General features: G+C 49.2%; 1 protein-coding gene across 1 annotated transcript in view; it reads right to left on the reverse strand.

The window, feature by feature from the left end:
* Nucleotides 1–21,874, reverse strand: part of SLC2A4 (solute carrier family 2 member 4) — a 150,443-nt gene that overhangs the window by 18,090 nt on the left and 110,479 nt on the right. The window contains exons 6-9 of the mRNA XM_063449854.1: nt 19,625–19,787; nt 19,354–19,541; nt 17,957–18,061; nt 14,427–14,528 (exon numbers count right to left, since the gene is read on the reverse strand). Of these exons, the coding sequence (XP_063305924.1) occupies nt 14,427–14,528; nt 17,957–18,061; nt 19,354–19,541; nt 19,625–19,787 (558 nt within the window). The remainder of the gene's footprint in view (nt 1–14,426; nt 14,529–17,956; nt 18,062–19,353; nt 19,542–19,624; nt 19,788–21,874) is intronic.

The raw sequence follows: 21,874 nt of genomic DNA on the forward strand, positions 1-21,874 counted from the left end.
AGGAAGTCCTGCAGCCCTCCCCTCATTACCCCCATCCACTTCCGCTTCCTCCTCCAGTACAGGATCCACCCCCCCTCGTACTAAATCTCCCCTTCCGGAATCAGAACCAACCCCCATTAAAAACGAATATCCTGATTTGGCGCCACTTCAGACTTCCGGTCAAGCTTCATCTAGCTCGGCTCGAAGTGTTTTATTTACCACCTTTTCCCAAAACCAAGCTCCCACATCCCCATACCCTATTTCTTCCCGACTGGAACCTATGACTGACGCCCCTCCACGTAGCCCCATACAGACCCGACAGTTGACCGGTGCCCAACAATTAAAACACTATCAGATGCCTCTTCGTCTGAATCCTGGGTCAGCCTATATCGATGCCGCAGGCCAAATGGCACATGCTGACCCAGTCTTTGTATATGTCCCATTCACAACAACCGACCTTTTAAATTGGAAGACCCACAATTCCTCGTATACTGAGAAACCACAAGCTATGACTGATCTGTTCACCTCAATAGTACAGACACATAACCCGACATGGGCTGATTGCCAGCAGTTATTAATGACTTTGTTTAACAATGAGGAAAGGACAAGAATAAATCAAGCAGCCATTAAAGCACTAGAGGATAAAGCCCGTACTTTAAACCAAGCCAATCCATCAGCATGGGCCGCAACACATTATCCCAACACCGATCCCGATTGGAATGTAAATGGTGCCGATATGGTTCAACTCAGAGCCTATAGAGACGCTATAATTGCTGGCATGAAAGCCGGAGGAAAGAAAGCTATTAACATGTCGAAGACAGTTGAGGTGATTCAGAAAAGCGATGAAGCGCCCAGTGTCTTTTATGACCGATTATTGGAGGCATACCGCTTGTATACCCCCTTTAATCCGGAAGACGCAGATAATTCCCGAATGGTGAACTCCGCCTTTGTCAGCCAAGCTTACGGAGATATTAAGCGCAAGCTACAAAAGTTAGAAGGGTTTGCAGGTATGTCAATCACCCAACTAATGGAGGTAGCGAATAAGGTTTATATGAATAGGGAAACAGAAAGCAAGAAAGAGGAAGAGCGCAAGATGCGTAAAAAGGCTGATATGCTAGCGGTAGCGATCGCAGGCGTAGATAGACGGGGCCCAGATAGAGGCGATAGTAGATGGAGTAGGGAGCCTTTGAGTAGGAATCAGTGCGCGTATTGCAAGGAAGAAGGGCATTGGAGGAACGAATGTCCGCAAAGAGAGCAGTACGAGAGAGACCTACCCAGGGCAGGCTAGGGAAACTTTAGAGGCAGAGCGAGAGGTAGAGGAGGCCCCGGAGGGAGTAATGGTTATAGAGGGAGTAATGGGAACAGAGGAAGTGTTAGGGAAGACAGGTATATTCCAGCAGCGCAAAGGTCCCGCGATAGAGAAGGTAGGGACTTCGTGGGATTGGCTGACACGGTCATGGAGGACTATTGATACCGACCGGGCTCCATCCCCCTTGGTCGAGCGGAGCCTATGGTCGATGTATCAATAGGGGGGAAAAGGAGTGCGTTCATGATCGACACTGGTGCTGAACATTCAGTGGTGACTAATCTAGTTGCTCCTCCATCTGGAAGGACTATTACTGTGATAGGAGCAACTGGAAGAAGTGCTGAAAAACCGGTTCTTAAAAGTCGACTCTGGGGGGGCGGAGCTTGACTGGTGAAGAGAACGGTCGCATGTCTGCTGAGCTCCGGGCCTCAGCAAGAGAAAAGCCCGATTTACGCTTACAAAACGGGGCAAACCCACTATAGAGAGACCCCAACACCCAAACGAGCCTAATGGGGCGAAAAAATAAAAAACTAAAACCTGACAAGCCCACGAAGGGCATGGACATCGGGGAGTTATGGCGGCAGGCACATGGAAACTCGCGCTCCAATATGGAGTCTACACATGGCGGGTGCTCCGATTTCTATGCGGAGACGTCGGATGAGGATGAAAGCATATTCTCCCCGGACCGGCCTCAGCCACCGCCGGCACGATCGCAACCCCCGCCACCCACCTCCACCTCCACGCCGGTGAGCATGGAGGCCATCAGAGAACTAATGGCGGAGCATCACCGGAAAATCTCGGAGGATATCGCCACGATCAAGACCTCACTGCAGGGCCTGTCTGGACGGGTTGGAGCAGTCGAAAACACTGTACACACCCAATCCAGCCAAATACAAAGGCTACAACAGGAGGTACAAGAGCTGAAACTGATAGCTGGGCAGACTGATCTGCGTTTCGCTGAGCTCGAAAACAAACGCCGCCTGAAGCACCTTAAGATTAGGGGCATCTCCGACAACATCCCAGAGGCTGAACTGCCCCATGTCGCTAGGAGGCTCCTTACGGCTCTATTAACCCCGAGAGTAGCCAAAGCAGTGCAAATAGAAGGCATATTTCGAATTCCCAAACCCCCTAAGGCCCCAGCCACAGCGATGAGAGACGTCGTCCTGCAGTTCCAGTCCTATAAAGACAAAACCGCAGTCCTGGGCGCTATTAGGGACCAAGCGACATACTCTTTCGAAGACATGAATCTAACTTTCTACGCTGACCTCTCTGGCACGACACTGGCCTGGAGGAGATCTCTGCAAAGACTGACATCCCTCCTGCGAGCGCAAAACATCAGGTACCGCTGGGGTCCGGCTCATACCCTACTGATCATTAAGGGCGACACTACACACACAGTACGCAGCATGCAGGAGGCTCCGACAGTATTGGAGCAGCTGAACCTCCCGTTAGACTCGAATCTGCCGACACCAGCGGATAATCCTGTGAACCCACCGAACTGGGGCAATGCCAGCGCTGAAGAATTCATCCCTAGAAGACCGACAGGCGCACCTACCACCTGAAAATACTGGGACTGGAATTCATCTTGGCGAGACAATCCCCCAACACAGCACTCACCCTAGACAGCCATCTTTCAACGAACTCACACCCGGACTAGTGGTTGGCTGACCCCCCTCTCACAAACCGATGGACACACGCTCCAAATTGGTGCAGGGCACCACTATAGGGGACCCCTTGATACTGCTGCCAATTTTAAAGCATTAACTCCAGAACTTCTGGCTTTACCTAGATGCCAAGTTGACGGTAGCAAAATTACCTCCCTTTTTTTTTTTTTTAAACTGTCAGTTAACATAGTGTGTTATATTCCATGTTTTTCTTTAACTCCCCATAGCCTGATCCCTATCATGCTTAAACTGTCGTCTGTACCTATATGCTTTTAACTCCCCTCACCAGTCAAGATCTATTTGAGCTGTGCTAATCTAACTACTTTAATAGGGCATACCAACATACTCTGTCAGCTTCGGCCCGTTTAAAGTACGCAATTCTATTAATATTCTGTTTAATTTTATTAGTATCTCTTATACTTTAGCGACAGGCTCCACGGCAGACGCAATGGCTCTAGATATACAAGCATGTAACTTTCATCACCTTGCTCTTTACCTTTAAGGCAGTTCTATTGGGCAGAGGCTCATGAGTTTATGTTTGCATTTTTTCTTAATACTGTTTTATCTTAATAATGTGTCAAGCTTGAATACTAACAACAAAAAATTGTGCAGTCTTAATCAATGTCATAATTATGTTAACCATTAGTGGCCGATTACTACTGATATGACAATACTGGCATGTATGTAACATTCATCCTGCACTCAAAAATAAAGAATTTATAAAAAAAAAAAAAAAAAAAAGTCGACTCTGTACATTGGGAGGCCACGTAGTAAAACATCAATTCCTTTATATGCCTGAATGTCCAGTCCAATTGCTGGGACGTGATATGCTATCAAAATTACAAGCGCAGATTACGTTCCTACCAAATGGAACAACATCTTTAAAGTTTAATGGACCTTCAGGTATCATGACATTATCCGTACCAAAGGAAGAAGAGTGGCGACTTTATACAGTGTTGACTAGCCAAAACCCTAGGAGTGATGAGACATTATTTAATATACCAGGAGTTTGGGCAGAGAACAACCCACCAGGACTGGCCCGCAATATTCCACCTATAAAAATTGAACTAAAACTTGGGGTTTATCCAGTGAGCCTAAGACAATACCACATCCCGCAGAAGGCTAAGAAGAACATCCAATCCTATCTGGATAAGTTCATACGGTATGGTATCCTAAAATTCTGTACTTCCCCCTGGAACACCCCATTGCTGCCTGTTCAAAAGCCCGGTACAGATGAGTATCGACCTGTGCAGGACTTGAGAGCAGTCAATGATGCGGTTGTTAGTATACATCCAGTTGTACCCAATCCATATAACCTGCTTGCTTTAATTCCGGGCGGGGCTACTTACTTCACAGTCTTAGATCTCAAAGATGCCTTCTTTTGCCTCCGAATAGCCGCAGAAAGTCAATGTATTTTCGCTTTCCAATGGGAGAACGCTGTAACGGGCTCAAAACGCCAGATGACTTGGACAAGACTGCCCCAAGGGTTTAAAAATTCACCTACCCTATTTGGTTCAGCCCTAAGTCAAGATCTACTGGATTTCGAGTCCATCCCAGGAGAGTGTGTATTGTTACAATATGTAGATGATTTGTTGATAGCAGCAGTTACAAAAGAAATCTGTCAGCAAGCAACGCACAATCTACTGCACATTCTCTGGAAGGCAGGATACAAGGTGTCTAGAAAGAAGGCTCAGTTGTGTTTGCCAACTGTCAAATATCTGGGATTCCATATTTCTGAAGGTCAAAGAATTATGGGGCCAGAGAGAAAAGAGGCTGTCTGCCAAATACCAATACCCAAGAATAGAAGACAAGTGCGAGAATTCTTGGGGGCAGCAGGCTTCTGTAGGATATGGATTCCCAGCTATGCGATACTGGCAAAACCTCTGTACGCAGCTATCAAAGGTACAGAGCACGACCCCTTCTTATGGACCCAAGAACAGCAAACGGCATTTGAAGATGTGAAGAAGGCTTTGATGAGTGCCCCAGCATTAGGTCTACCTGATCACACACGACCATTCTACCTGTATGTACACGAGCAAAGAAGAATGGCTGTGGGAGTATTGACACAGTACTTGGGATCATGGCAAAGACCTGTTGCCTACATATCTAAGCAATTGGATGCAGTGGCCAGCGGACTTCCACCTTGTCTAAGAGCCGTAGCTGCAGCCGCCCTGCTAGTAGCTGAAGCCGATAAACTCACTCTGGGTCAAGAACTTTATGTACGAGTCCCACATGCAGTACAGACGTTGTTGGATTACAAAGGAAATCATTGGTTTAGTAACAGCCGTATGACCAAGTATCAAGCAATGTTGTGTGAAAACCCAAGAGTGCATTTAGAGACTGTAAACACCTTAAATCCAGCTACCCTTTTGCCACAACCTACTGAAAGTCAACATGATTGTTTGGAAGTAATGGATGAAGTATTCTCAAGTAGACCAGATCTTCGTGATTTTCCTATCCAGAACCCCGATGTTCAATATTATACCGACGGCAGTAGTTATGTGAAAGAAGGGATCCGCTATGCAGGATATGCAGTAACAACAATAGACAAGGTGATAGAAGCTCGGCCACTGGCGAAAGGAACATCAGCACAAAAGGCAGAATTAATAGCACTAACACGAGCGTTACAATTGGCTGAAGGTTTAAGAGTAAACATCTATACGGACTCCAAATATGCGTTTTTAACCACTCATGCCCACGGAGCTTTGTATAAAGAAAGAGGACTACTGAATTCAGAAGGAAAAGAAATCAAATACGCAGCTGAAATCCTACAACTATTGGAAGCAGTGTGGGAGCCGAAAGAAGTCGGTATCATACATTGTCGAGCGCATCTGAGAGGAGATGGTGATGTAACCAAGGGAAACCGGATGGCAGATAGTGCAGCTAAGCGTGCTGCTGAATCAGGAAGACAGGAGTATGTGGAGCATATAGCTGCTCTTATACCAACTCCACTGTCCCAATGGACTCCAGTTTATACAGCTCAAGAAGAGGAGTGGTTAAAGACTGAACCAGGAAAGTATTTGGAGAACAAGTGGTATCAGCTAGAAGATGGAAGAATAGTCATACCAGCATCACTAGCGGTAGAAATTGTCCAAAATTATCACAACGGGACACATTCTGGGAGAGACAGTACTGAAGAATCTCTTAGAAAACATTTCTACATACCAAGATTGTCCAACTTGACTCAGGCCATTGTACGAAGATGTGTAACGTGTGCTAAAAATAATGCGAGACAAGGACCAGTAAAGCCACCAGGAGTCCAGTTCATGGGGGGACTCCCCATGTCCGATCTACAAATAGACTTTACAGTGATGCCTAAATCGGGTGGACATCGTTACCTGTTGGTAATTGTGTGCACCTATTCAGGCTGGGTAGAAGCATGTCCTACTCGTACAGAGAAAGCAGGAGAAGTTGTAAGATTCCTGCTACGAGAAATAATACCCCGATATGGACTACCCTGTTCTATAGGATCGGACAATGGTCCAGCTTTTGTTCATCAGTGCCTACAACAACTGACTCATATGCTTGGTATAAAGTGGAGGCTTCATACTGCATATAGACCCCAGAGTTCTGGTAAGGTAGAGAGAATGAATAGAACTATTAAGAACCAGTTGGCTAAAATGTGTCAGGAAACCCAACTTAAGTGGAACGTTCTCTTACCCATAGCTCTATTGCGAATCCGCAGTACCCCTACCAGAAGGATGGGCCTCTCTCCTTTTGAAATTATGTATGGGCGACCACCTCCCGTACTTGGTAACTTAAGGGGGGATTTGAGTCAGTTGGGAGAAGGAATTACCCGGCAGCAGGTTGTAGAGTTGGGTAAGACTATGGAGGAGGTACAGAAATGGGTACAAGATAGATTACCTGTGAATATTTATCCCCCTGTTCATAGTTATCATCCAGGAGATCAAGTGTGGATTAAAGAGTGGAATAATGTACCGTTAGGGCCCAAGTGGAGAGGTCCTTATGTTGTTCTTTTGTCTACCCCTACAGCGATAAAAGTAGCCGAAGTGACTCCGTGGATACATCACTCCAGGGTTAAACCAGCAGCAGTCGATTCTTGGCAAGTTACAGCAGATCCAGAGAATCCCTGCAAGATCCGGTTAAAACGCACTACTCAGTCGGAGTAACGAGGAACTATTGTGGATTACAAATTTTATTATTTTTGGGATTTGGTGCGTGAGTGAGAAGGCCATAATAAAGCCTGTCCGCTTACCAACACATAGTATATAAGCCAGGAAAGTCTCGAAGGGACACCTGTGAAGACGAGCAGAACTCCATTCCCTGCAGCCCTCACATCCTGGAAGCTGAGGCGCCTTCGCACGGACGAAGACTGAGGATGACGGCGAAAGATGTGCTTTTGATAGTGTTTATTTATATGTGTTTTTATATTCAGGAAGGTAGAGGTACCGACACTCCTAGCTGTGAGGTATGCATTAAGACTACGAGAACAGGTAACCATATTTCCCAAACCCTAATTTGGCATTCACAATACGAGTGTAAAGGAGATGTATCGAGATGTAGATACTTAAATATAGACTATAGTGTGTGCCATTTAGGAGTAGGAGAACCTAAGTGCTTCAGTCCGGAGTATCAACCTCGTACAATTTGGTTGACTCTCAGGAATGGAGATCCTCAGGGGACCCTAATTAATAAGACGGTGTTAGAATCCGTACATTCTTCGGGTGTCCTACTATTTGATGCGTGTAAAGCGATATCGAGTGGTAGAAAGCCGTGGAATGTATGTGGGGATCTTAGATGGGAGAGGACGTATGGGTCTAATGATAAATATATTTGTCCCAGTAGTAAAAATAAATATGTAAGTCCTAGATGCCCAAATAAAGACTATAACTTTTGCCCATATTGGTCTTGTGTGGGGTGGGCGACTTGGGGACAGACAGTAGACAAAGACATGATAGTGACTAAGTTGCCGACTAGCCCATATTGTAAGTCTATGGAATGTAATCCCATCCATATACTTATAAATAACCCCGATAAGTTCTTAGACAAATATGGCAATTTATTTGGGTTTCAGATATACGGGACGGGTTTAGATCCTGGGACATTATTGTTTATAGGGATAGAGACTGATACGGTATCCTCCCAAACTCATCAAGAATACCATTCCTTTTATGAAGAGATGAGTATAGATAATAAGATCCCCCATAATGCTAAAAACCTGTTCATCGATTTAGCCGAAAGTATTGCCGGTAGTCTTAATGTTACCAACTGCTATGTGTGTGGAGGTACTAACATGGGAGATCAATGGCCTTGGGAAGCAAAGGAGGTAATGTCCGGTTCTGAGGCAGTTGACCAACTAATATCTACACAAGCCGATTATCATATGAGTGTTAGAGGTAAATCTGAGTGGAGATTAAAGACCTCCATCATAGGTTATGTTTGCATAGCAAGGAAAGGAATAATGTATAATACTTCTGTAGGAGAATTAACTTGTCTAGGGCAAAAAGCTTATGATGATGATACAAAGAATACAACTTGGTGGTCGGCTTCAAATGTCTCAGAACCATCTAACCCGTTTGCTAGATACGCCAATTTAAAGGATGTGTGGTTTGATTTATCCATCACATCTACCTGGAGAGCCCCAGCAAATTTGTACTGGATCTGTGGTAAGAAAGCCTATTCGGAGTTGCCACAGGACTGGGAAGGGGCATGTGTGTTGGGTATGCTCAAACCATCCTTCTTCTTGTTGCCTATTGAAACAGGTGAGACTTTAGGTGTTAAAGTGTATGATGTGAATCATAGGAAGAAAAGGGGACCCATAGAGATAGGCACCTGGGAAGATAATGAATGGCCTCCCCAGCGTATCATAGATTATTATGGGCCAGCCACGTGGGCTGAGGATGGTACCTTTGGTTACAGAACCCCTATTTATATGCTCAACCGAATTATAAGATTACAGGCGGTGGTTGAGATTATCACCAACGAGACATCACAAGCGCTCAATCTTCTAGCGAAGCATAACACCAGGATGAGGACAGCAGTCTACCAAAATAGATTAGCCTTGGATTACCTTTTGGCAGTAGAGGGAGGCAGGGGCGGACTGACAGGTCGGGCAGATCGGTCATGGACCGAGGGCCCGAGGCAGTCAGGGGCCCGGCAGCACAATCATGCTCTGGCTGAGGAGAGATCTCCTCAGCCAGAAAACATGATTTCTCCGTTATTCTAGTGATATGCTGCAGGACCACTGCAGCATATCACTCTGTAGTTAACCCCCTCCCCCCTCCCCCGTTTCCCCTCTCTCAGGGAGTCCTGGCAGTGAGTATTCAGTTCTTGCAGCCAGGTCTCCAGCCTTGCGGTGCTGTGTGTGAGGAGGAAGAGGCGGGGCCAGGAAGTGACATCACGTCCTGCCCTGCCTGAAGAGCACTGGACGATAAGGAGCTGGAGCAGCCTGGCATACAGCACAGGTAAGCTTCTTATAATTTTAATTCACCCCCCCTGTCTCCCTGTACCCAAATCAGCCCCCCCAGTACCCAAATCAGCCCCCCTGTACCCAAATCAGCCCCCCCAGTACCCAAATCAGCCCCTCCCAGTACCCAAATCAGCCCCCCCAGTACCCAAATCAGCCCCCCCTGTACCCAAATCAGCCCCCCTGTACCCAAATCAGCCCCCCCTGTACCCAAATCAGCCCCTCCAGTACCAAATCAGCCCCTCCCAGTACCCAAATCAGCCCCCCCAGTACCCAAATCAGCCCCCCCCCCAGTACCCAAATCAGCCCCCCTGTACCCAAATCAGCCCCCCCAGTACCCAAATCAGCCCCCCCAGTACCCAAAATCAGCCCCGCCAGTACCCACCTAAGCCCCCCCAGTACCCAAATCAGCCCCCCCAGTACCCACATCAGTCCCCCTGTACCCACATCAGCCCCCCCAGTACCCACCTCAGCCCCCCCAGTACCCACCTCAGCCCCCCCAGTACCCACCTCAGCCCCCTGTACCCACCTCAGCCCCCAGTACCCACCTCAGCCCCCAGTACCCACCTCTGCTCCCACCTCAGCCCCCTGTACCCACCTCAGCCCCCCTGCACCCACCTCAGCCCCCCGGTACCCACACAAGCCCCCCGGTACCCACACAAGCCCCCCGGTACCCACCTCTGCACCCACCTCAGCCCCCCAGTACCCACCTCAGCCCCAGTACCCACATCAACCCCCCAGTACCCACATCAGCACCCCTCTACCCACCTCAGCACCCCTTTACCCACCTTAGCCTCCAGTACCCACGTCTGCTCCCACCTCAGTCCCCCTGTACCCACCTCAGCCCCCCTCTACCCACCTCTGCCCCCCTCTACCCACCTCTGCCCCCCTCTACCCACCTCAGCACCGCTGTACCCACCTCAGCACCGCTGTACCCACCTCAGCACCGCTGTACCCACCTTAGCCCCCAGTACCCACCTCTGCACCCACCTCAGCCCCCAGTACCCACATCATCCCCCCAGTACCCACCTCTGCTCCCACCTCAGCCCCCCTGTACCCACCTCAGCCCCCAGTACCCACCTCTGCCCCCCTGTACCCACCTCTGCTTCCACCTTAGCCCCCCTGTACCCACCTCAGCCCCCAATATCCACCTCTGCTCCCACCTCAGCCCCCCAGTACCCACCTCGGCCCCCCTGTACCCACTTCGGCTACCACCTAAGCCCCCCTGTACCCACCTCTGCTCCCACCTCAGGGCCCACATCAGCCCCCTGTACCCACTTCTGCCCCCCTGTACCCACCTCAGTGCCCACATCAGCCCCCCTGTACCCACCTCAGCCCCAGTACCCACCTCAGCTCCCCAGTACCCACCTCAGCCCCTAGTACCCACATCAGCCCCCCTGTACTCACATCAGCCCCCCTGTACCAACCTCTGCTCCCACCTCAGCCCCCCTGTACCCACCTCAGCCCCCAGTACCCACCTCAGCCCCCTGTACCCATCTCTGCTCCCACCTCTACCCCTCATTACCCACCCCAACCTCCTTTACCCACCTCAGCCCCCAGTACCCACTTCTGCTCCCACCTCAGCCCCCAGTACCCTCCTCTGCTCCCACCTCAGGCCCCCAGTACCCATCTCTGCTCCCACCTCTACCCCTCATTACCCACCTCAACCTCCTTTACCCACCTTAGCCCCCAGTACAATTGAAGATACGGAGGGGGAGACATCTCCCCTTGCACCCACCTCAGCCCCCTTTCTCCCTGTACCCACCTCGGCCCCCCTGTACTAACCACAGCTCCACCTGCACCCACCTCAGCCCCCCTGTACTAACCACAGCTCCCCCTGCACTTGCCTCAGTTCCCGTGCACCTACCTCAGCCACCATTCCTCCTTGCACTTACCCCAGGATCTACCTATCCCTGTACCCACCTAATCCCCTATGCACCAACCACAGCCCCTATGCCACCTCCACCTACCATAGCTCCTATGCCTTCCAGTACCCACCACAGCCACTATGTCCCTCCCTGTGCCCACTACAGCCTCTATGTCCCATCCTGTGCCCACAACAGCTCCTTGTCTATCCGCACCCACCACAGCTCCTTCTGCACACACCACATCTCCCCCTGCACCCACCTCAGCTCTCCCTTTACCCACCTTAGCCTCCTGTGTCCCTACACCAACCACAGCTTCCCCTGCACCCACCTCAGCCCCGTCTGCATCCACCACAGCTGCTCCTGCACCCACCTCACCCCCCCTGCACTCACCTCAGCCACCATTCCTCCCAACACTCACCCCAGGATCTACCTATCCATGTTTCCACCCAAGCCCCTATGCTCCCACCACATCCCTTATGCCACCTCCAACTACCATAGCTCCTATCCCTTTCAGTACCCACCACAGCCCCTATGTCCCTTCCTGAGCTCACCACAACATCTATGTCCCACCTCATACTCTGTCCAGCCCCACCCCCACTTCAGTCCCCGTGCCTCCCTGAGCCCACCTCAGTCCCCGCGCCTCACAGTGCCCACCACAGCCCCTGTGCCTCCCTGCACCTATTTCAGCATTTATCCCCCTACACACACACTACAGCCACTATCCAACTTATACACAGTAGAACCTCTATTATACAAACACGCACACACACTACAGCCCCAGTAACCACGAGATGCCTACTACAGATTCTATCCCACACACACTGCAACACAGCCAGCCCTCTCTACTCACATAATGCACTGCAAATAGCCCCATTCACACATGCAAAAACCCACAAGGAGCCTTACTGTATAGACACACCACAAGCAGCATACAAAATGACACATACACACACATACAAAATGACATGCAGCCTCCCTTCACATACACATCACAAACAGCATACCCACCATTGCAATACTGCACACAGCCTTCACACACACAACTTTTACAATCTCTTATAAAGCGCCAACATATTCTGCAGCACTGTACAATAGGTAAAACAAAAGAAAGGATTAATCTAACACAACACTTTGACATACAGGAACACATCACTAACCACATCCCCACACACGCAACCCCACAAGTAGACTCCAAACACATGTGGCTTGTTTTAAGGTTGTACATGTGGGGGATGCTGCTTGTGATGTCCAAAGCAAAATTAGTGGAAGTGTGTAATTAAATTTGCTTTATTTTAATTGCTGGGGAGGCACGCCAGCAAGGGTTACTCCATCTAAAAACAGTGTTTATTAAAACACTGGTTTTGGTTGGATTAACCCCTTAAAAGTAAATCTGGCCTTTTTGGGGGGCACTCGGGGATGTGGGAGTCAGGGATGTGTGGCTCTCACACATCCATTCTGTGTGCTGGGCAGCCTACACATAAATATGTGTAAAAGCACCAGAAAGAAGGGGTAGAAGAATAGCAGGGAACCAGAAAACCTTGTACCAGGACCAGGAGGGCGGGCCCTTGATCACCCACTGCCCGAGGGCCCTGTGAGGTGTCAGTCCGCCCCTGGAGGGAGGTGTATGTGGGAAGTTTAACCTGAGCAATTGCTGTCTTCAAATAGATGACGAAGGGCAAGCAATAGCTGAGCTTACTAGCCATATGGTTAAACTAGCGCATGTGCCTACTCAGGTATGGAAAGGGTATAATCCAAGTAGTTGGTTTGGTAGCTGGTATGAGTGGTTTGGAGGGCTTAAGGCAGTGGTAGGTGGAGTCCTACTGATTTTAATGTTGTGTCTAGTCCTGCCGTGTCTTATACCCTTAGTAGTTAGGTCTGTGCAAAGCCTGATAGGAAATATAGCAGAGAGGAAGGCTGCTGCACAGATAATGGCGATTTATAAGTATAAGGCTTTAGATCAGGGAGAACCAATGCAGGAAGATGAGTGTTAAAAGATTCACATCATAAGATAAGTCTGGTCTGGTTCAAGGTAACTTGCGGTGTATGCAAACCAAGGTTAAGTGATGCCTCAAGTAATTGTAAAATATCAAGAGGCATCAAAGGGGGGAATGTGGTGGAATCTCGGTAAAAATAAATTTAGTAGGCCGAGATTACCACGTGGCATGTGTACGTGCATATGCTGACGTATCGATCAGTTGGTTGCACGAGGCAAGATACGATCAGTAGTGTACGGAGCATGTGCAAGAATACAGGATGTAGTATTCCCCCTCCTCCATTGTGCTGGACAAGCCATGCGGTCAAACAGGAAGTTAATTCTTATTTGTGTTGATTGGTTAAGAGAATGTGCGGGTGGAGCTTAATATGGGAGGAGTTATGTGCCTATATAAGGAGCCTGCACTATTGTCCGGGGCTCAGAACTTGCTGTATTTTGGTGACGTTAGTCCCTCTGAGTCCCGATCGGTGATCCAATAAAGAATCTCTTCCTTCCTGAAGAAACCTGTGTCCATCTCTCTGTGCTTCGCTTCCGTCAGTTTCTCCGGTATCACCGGCACACGCTCGTTAAGTCGCGGTTAACCGCGGCTTCAGGGAGGTAAATGGAGGGCACACCCCAGCTGCTGGATGGCCAATTAACGGCGCCTGCCGGCTCCCCACGGCTCTGGGGAGGCTAAGAAAGGGCTGTTTGTTCGGTAGATAGAATCTACCGAACGGCTGTGCAGAAAGGAATAAATAAATCCTTCTGCACAGTAAAATTAACCGTTTAACTGCCGGTCCATAATCCAAAGGCAGCAGGCGGGCAACCAGGCTCCTCCAATGCAATGTGGCAAGATTGGTCTTGTCACAACACTATATGTTATTTATGTCATTTATGTGTTAATTTATTGAATGGTTTGTTATATTTATAGATTTATAATTAAAGATGGATGTGTTATGTAGTAGTTATATGTTTTAAATAAATTCTGTGGCCTGTTTCGTCCAACGTTGATGTCTGTGTTTATTGGGGATTTAAGGGTTGTTATGGGGATGGTTATCTCATCCAGTGCCCACTATGTACATAAGAGGTTTGTAAACCTGGGCTGCCTGCATCGAGACATTATACAGAGATATTTGCCAGCACCGGGATCTTCAATACATGCTACCAAATCACTTCCTGACCTTCAGCAGATCATCACTCCCATACTCACCTGTAATGCCATCGCCACTGTCATTAACAAAGTACATATTATCATCCCAGCCAATCCCAAGAGGTGCAGCGTGCGCCGTCCAGTCCTCTCCACGAGAAACAGCTATAAAAAGAGTGGAGAACTCATTGTAATAGAATGCCCTATACGGTGGGGTTGGAGGACATTAAGTGGTCACAGCAGGAGTTTGTGGGAAATGTGGCTGTTCTCAGAACATTTATTAATTTAACAAATTGACAAGTCTTTTCTTCTTTGTTTAAAAGACTCATGGCTGCTGCAATTAGGATCTGGGTAGAAAGTTATAGGAATGCCATGCGCAGGGCCGGATTAACATAGGGGCTGATGGAGCTGCAGCTCCAGGGCCAGGCCCATGGAATAGGCCCATTTAAAAAAAAAAAAACTACTCTTAGGTTTGCCACCTGACTGGTATTTTACTGTCACAGCCTGTATTTGAAGCTGCCTGGCCGTGCCGGTATTGCAGTAATACCGGCAATACAAATGCAGGTATTTTTCTCAGAATAAATGGAGATTACTCTGCAATACCAGCACCAGCCAGTAGGGGTCACTGTGTGTGGAGAGAGGCAGGGATAGAAAGTTACAGCATATCCCAGCCTTTCTCTACTACCCACTGATCCGTGGGGGAGCAGCAACACAGCACAGAGTCTAGACAGCAGCTCTACAGCTCAGGTAAGTGAGAGAGGGGGGAAAGGCAGCAGGGACACATGGGGACACTGAGACACATGGGGACACTGAGACACTAGGGGACACTGACACTAGGGGACACTGAGACACTAGGACACATGGGGACACAGACACTGGGAGACCTGGGAACACTGAGACACTTGGGGACACTGAGACACTAGGTGACACTGAGACACTAGGGGACATATGGGGACACTGAGACACTAGAGGACACAGACACTAGGGGACACATAGGGACACAGACACTAGGGGACACTGAGACACTAGGACACATGGGAACACAGACACTGGGAGACCTGGGAACACTGAGACACTTGGTGACACTGGAAAACATGGGGACACTGAGACACTGGGACACATGGGAATGCTGAGACACATGGGGATGTTGTGAGACATAGGGACATTGGGAGACACTGAGACATTGGGAAACGGAGACACTCATGTCTCCCAGTGTCCCCATGTCCCCCAGCCAGTGTCCCTAGTGTCTCCCAGTGTCTGTGTCCCATGTCTCTCAGTGTGCCTAGTGTCCCTATATGACCCAGTGTCCCCATGTCTATGTCCACAACTGTCCCCATGTCTCCCAGTGTCCCCAATTGTTGGTCTACCAGCCAGTGTCCCCTAGTCTCCCATTGTCCCCTAGTCTCCCAGTGTCTGTGTTCCAATGTCTCTGTGTCCCTAGTGTCTTAGTGTCCCCAAATGTTTCAGTGTCCCCATGCCTCCCAGTGTCTGTGTTCCTAGTGTCTCAGTGTGCCTAGTGTCCCCATGTCTCCCAGTGTCCCTATATGTCCCAGTGTCCCCATGTCTATGTCCACAACTGTCCCCATGTCTCCCAGTGTCCCCAAGTGTATGTCTCCCAGCCAGTGTCCCCTAGTCTCCCAGTGTCTGTTTCCCTAGTGTCTCAGTGTCCCCATTTCTCCCAGTTTCCCTAAAGGTCTCAGTGTCCCTATGTCTCAGTGTCCCTCACTGTGTTCCCAGTATCCTAGTGACATGGGGATACACTGAGACATTAGGACACTGGGAGAAATGGGGACACTGAGACACTGGGAGACTAGGGGACTGGGCGACATGAGGACACTGACACTGTGATACATAGGGACACTGAGACACTGGGTGACTTGCGAGACTGAGACACTGGGAGACAGGGAGACAGTGGGAGCAATCCATCTATACAGCAGAATCAAATTGTGAGTAGTTTCTTGGTGATTTTACAGAATTTTCTCTGATGTCACTCCTTGTGATTTACATCATGTGATGTCATGCATAACTAATTAATTATACAAATGATTAAGGCTGGTATTTTTTTTCCAAGAAAGGTGGCAACCTTAACTACTCTTCACATACTCTTGCTTAAAGGAGCACTATAGGGTCAGGAACACAATCATGTATTTCTGACCCTATTATGTTAAAACCACCACCCTGGCCCTTTCTTGCCTCCCTAAATATAGCAAAATATTACTTGTATTCAAGTCTGCAGCTGCTGGCTCTGCCTCTGAACTGACTGTCTGCTGACATCATCAGAAGTGGTGGTCTGAGCAAATTACAATACTTCCCCATAGGATTGGCTGAGAATGTCAACTAGGCAGATCAGGGGCAGAGCCAGCACAAGTCCAACATAGCCCTGGCAATCAACATCTCCTCACAAAGATACATTGAATCAATGCATCTCTATGAGGAAAGTTCAGTGTCTGCATGCAGAGGGTGGAGACACTGAATGGCCGTGCTGCACACTAGGCAGTACTGCCCCAGGAAGCACCTCTAGCAGCCATCTAAGGAGCGGCCAGTGGAGTTATTTTTTCTGAAAAGACAGTGTTTACTGCAAAAAGCTTGAATGGAATGATTCTACTTACCAGAACAAATACAATAAGCTGTAGTTGTTCTGGTGACTATAGTGTCCCTTTAAGTTTGGAAGCTTAAGAGGGATGTATGGGAACAAAACTTGTGTGGACTGGCTGACAATAAAATTAGTTTAGGTAATGCAGACGTTGGTCTCTCTAACACTGTGGCATGTCCCCTTTCTTCTACACTTACTACATGCACCTTTTCTCTGTCTCAGACAATATACCAGGAACTTCTGCCTGCTAGTAAGAAGGTAAAGAGACAAGTGGACCAGCGAGTGCTAGGGGACAGTCCTTGGAAAGCATGGAGTGAGCGCATCATTAGACGCATTTATGTCAAGCTCAGGGTGCTGCCTGCATAGTATGCCCTTAGGTGGCCAGCCTGCAGGATTGGCGGGCAGCCTGACATGCATTCATGCCAGGCTGACCTTCCAATTCTTTGGACAAACATGCCCCCTTTTTGGGCATGTTCACCCCCTTTTAGCAGGTCTGGTCACATGATTCGCGCCATTGGCAAACCTTTTACCCCACCCATTAACTTCCTGCTTCACTGGACACTGCTGTTAGGGGTTATGGATTTACTTGAAAGATGAAAGCATAAGTTAGAGAGAGATTAGCTTAGAGTATGTATTTTCTTATAGCTGCATCCTATGAGTTTCCCTCCAGCACCAACTCCATCAGATACATGACGCTTGGGAGGTATGACTGTTTTAGTGTTTTTGGTCGATAAGATTCCGTAATTAGGCCCATCATAATTGTCAGCACCAGGCCCACTGTGCTCTTAATCCGGCCCTGGCCATGCGTACTCCCTAAACCTGGGCTGAGCAGGGAATCATGGGAACAAATGATTCTTTTTTTAATGTTGCAATGGCAGTAAAAGCCAGAGTGTAATTGTTTTTCCAAATTTTTCAGACTGAGCACACTGATTGTCTGTCTTGTTACGCAATTATACTGATAACACAGATCTACCTACAACAGACAGAGCAATATTCTCACCGATACAACAGTAAATGCTGTGTTTACAATCCCTGCACCAATTGTAGCATAAATCGGCTGCTCCACGCCGGCCTTGGAGAATATATCGGTGGAGTAATAGAAAATCTGGAGGAGAAAAACAGTCATTATCAGTCTAACGTGAACACATCTTATGTCACAGGGCAGAAAGAGACTCATAGCGCCCCCTGTCTGTTTCACTATGCAGTGGGAGGGACAGAGTCATAGCGCCCCCTGTCTGTGTCGACCCTGCAAGGGAGAGAAAGAGACTCATAGCGCCCCCTATCTGTGTCACTGTGTCACCCTACAGGGGGAGGGACAGAGTCATAGCGCCCCCTGTATGTATCACCCTGCAGGGGAGCGAAAGACTCATAGCGCCCCTTGTCTGTGTCACCCTGCAAGGGAGAGAAAGAGACTCATAGCACCCCCTGTCTGTGTCACTGTGTCACTCTGCAGGGGGAGGGACAGAGTCATAGCGCCCCCTGTATGTATCACCCTGCAGGGGAGCGAAAGACTCATAGTGCCCCCTGTCTGTGTCACCCTGCAGGGCAGAAAGAGACTCATAGCGTCCCTTGTCTGTGTCACCCTGCAAGGGAGAGAAAGAGACTCATAGCGCCCTCTGTCTGTGTCACTGTGTCACTCTGCAGGGGGAGGGACAGAGTCACCCTGCAGGGCAGAAAGAGACTCATAGCGCCCCCTGTATGTATCACCCTGCAGGGGAGAGAAAGACTCATAGCGAAAGACTCACTGTGTCACTCTGCAGGGGGAGGGAAAGACTCATAGCGGCCCCTGTCTGTGTCACTGTGTCACCCTGCAGGGGAGGGACAGACTCATACTGCCTCCTGTCTGTGTCACCCTGCAGAGCAGAAAGAGACTCATAGCGCTCCCTGTCTGTGTCACTGTGTCACCCTACAGGGTGAGGGACAGACTCATAGCGCCCCCTGTCTGTGTCACTCTGCAGGGGGAGGGACAGACTAATAGCGCCCCCTGTCTGTGTCACTCTGCAGGGGGAGGGACAGACTCATAGAGCCCCCTGTCTGTGTCACTTTGTCACCCTGCAGGGGAGGGACAGACTCATAGCGCCTCCTGTCTGTGTCACTGTGCAGGGGAGGAAGAGACTCATAGTGCCCCCTATTTGCAGGGGGTGGAACAGACTCATAGCGTGTCACCCTACAGGACAAAAAGATTCAAAGCGCCCCCCTGTCTGTGTCACTGTGAGCCCTGCAGGAAGAGGGTCCAACTCATAGTGCCACCTGTCTGTTTCACTGTGTCACCCTGCAGGACAAAAAGAGATTTATAGCGCCCCCTGTCTGTGTCACTGTGAACCCAGCAGGAAGAGGGTCCAACTCTTAGTCTGATACTGAGATCCTGGTTTATTTAGAAGGTTTGCCATATCTCACCGCATTGATGCCAGACAGTTGCTGAGATAATTGCAGGATGATGGCCACCAGAATGGGCTGTCTATAAGTGCGGGACCTGAAGATCTGGAAAATAGAAACCTTGGGCTCAGAGTCCATTTGCCTCTTCTCCTCTTTCATTTCAGACAGATCATCAGAGACATCGAGTAGGCCAGTGATACGACGGAGACCTGAAGCAAGAGATTGAGAACCCACATTCATTCAATCATAGACACCTTCTAATTCAGAAACGACAACTCACCCACTCACTCACTTTTCTTGGCTTGAGCTTCTTGCTCACATATAATATACAGGAAACGAGGACTCTCAGGACAGAACGGGAGCAGCAGAGACTGAACAGCAGCAGGAATGAGGGTCACCCAGAAAAGGACAGACCAACGAGACTTGGTCCCCAGAAACATATCTAGGCCTAGTACCTAAGATGGGAAGACATGATACCATGATGGAACAGCCAAGGACACAGGCAAGGTTAGACACGGAGGATGGGAGAGAGGAGGAATAATGGGTACATGGAGTATTGGAGAGAGGAGGAAGAATGGGGACATGGAGGATGGAAGAGAGGAGGAATGATGGGGACATGAAGGATTAGAGAGAGGAGGAATGATGGGGACATGAAGGATTGGAGAGTAGAGGAATTATGGGGACATTAAGGATTGAAGAGAGGAGGAAGAATGGGGACATGAAGGATAGGAGAGAGGAGGAAAGATGGGGCATTGAGGATTAGGGAGAGGAGAAATGATGGAGACATTGATGATTGGAGAGAGGAGGAATGATGAGCACATGAAGGATTGGAGAGAGGAGGAATGATGGGGACATGCAGGATTGAAGAGTAGAGGAATGATGGGGACATTGATGATAGTAGTGAGGAGAAATGATATGGACATGGAGGATGAGGGAGAGAAAAAGGTTGGGGATATAGACGATGAGGGAGAGGAGTAGTTATGGGGACATGGAGCATGAGAGAGGAGGAAGGATAGGGACATGGGGGATGAGAAAGAGAGGAGGAAGAATATGGACATGGAGGATGGGGAGAAAGGAGGACGAGTGGGGACATGTAGGATGGGGAGAGAGGAGGAAGAGTGGGGACATGGAGCATGAGAGAGGAGGAAGAATGGTGCTATGGAGACTGAAGGAGAGGAGGAAGTATGGGGACTTGGACGATGAAAGAGATGAGGAATAATGGGGACATGGAGTATGGTGGAATGGAGACATAGAGAATGGGGGAGAGGAGGAATTATAGGGACCTAAAGGACGGGAGAGAGGAGGAAGAATAGGTAAAAGGAGAATGAGGCAAAGGAGGAATGTTGGAACATGGAGGATGAGAGATGTTGAAGGATGGGGACAGGGAGGGTAACAATCCAGAGGATGAGGACATGGAGGATGGGGACATGGAGGATGAGAACATGGAGGATGGGGACGTGGATGATGGGGACATGGAGGATGAGAACATGGAGGATGGGGACGTGGATGATGGGGATGTGGAGGATGGGTACATGGAGGATGAGGACATGGAGGATGAGGACATGGAGGATGGGGGCAGGGAGGATGAGGACATGGATGATGGGGACATGGAGGATGATTACATGGAGGATTAGGACATAAAGGATGAGGACATGGAGGATAAGAACATGGAGAATTAGGACATAAAGGATGGGGACATGGATGGTGAGGACATAGAGGATGGGGACAGGGAAGATAAGCACATGGAGGTTAAGGACAGGGAGGATTAAGACATAAAGGATGAAGACGTGGAGGATAAGGACATGGAGCATGGGGACAGGGAGGATGGGAACATGGAGGATGGGGACAGGGAGGATGGGGACAAGGAGAATGGGGACAGGGAGGATGAGGACGTGGAGTATGGGGACAGGGAGGATAAGGACGTTGAGGACGTGAAGGATGAGGACGTGGAGGATGAGGACGTGGAGGATGGGGACATGGAGAATGAGGACTGGGAGGATAAGGACGTTGAGGATGTGGAGGATGGGGACATGGAGGATGAGGACATGAAGGATGAGGACGTGGAGGATTGGGACATTGAGAATGAGGACTGGGAGGATGAGGACATGGAGGATGGTGACAGGGAGGATAGGCCCAGGGAGGATAAGGACATGGAGGGTGAGGACAGGGAAGATAAGGACATGGAGGATGAGAACATGGAGGATGGGGACATGGAGGATGGAGACAGGGAGGATAAGGACATGGAGGATGAGGATGTGGAGGATGGGGATATGGAGGGTGGGGGCAGGGAGGATGGGGACATTGAGAATGGGGACAGGGAGGATGGGGACATGGAGAATGGGTACAGGGAGAGTGAGGACGTGGAGTATAGGGACAGGGAGGATAAGGACGTGGAGGATGGGGACATGGAGGATGGTGACAGGGAGGATGAGGACATGGAGGATGGGAACATGGAGGATGAGAACATGGAGAATGGGGACAAGGAGGATAAGGACATGGAGGGTGAGGACAGGGAAGATAAGGGCATGAAGGATGGGGACAT

The sequence above is a fragment of the Pelobates fuscus genome, chromosome 3 (genome assembly GCF_036172605.1).
Source record: "Pelobates fuscus isolate aPelFus1 chromosome 3, aPelFus1.pri, whole genome shotgun sequence".
NCBI classification, from domain to species: Eukaryota; Metazoa; Chordata; class Amphibia; order Anura; family Pelobatidae; genus Pelobates; species Pelobates fuscus.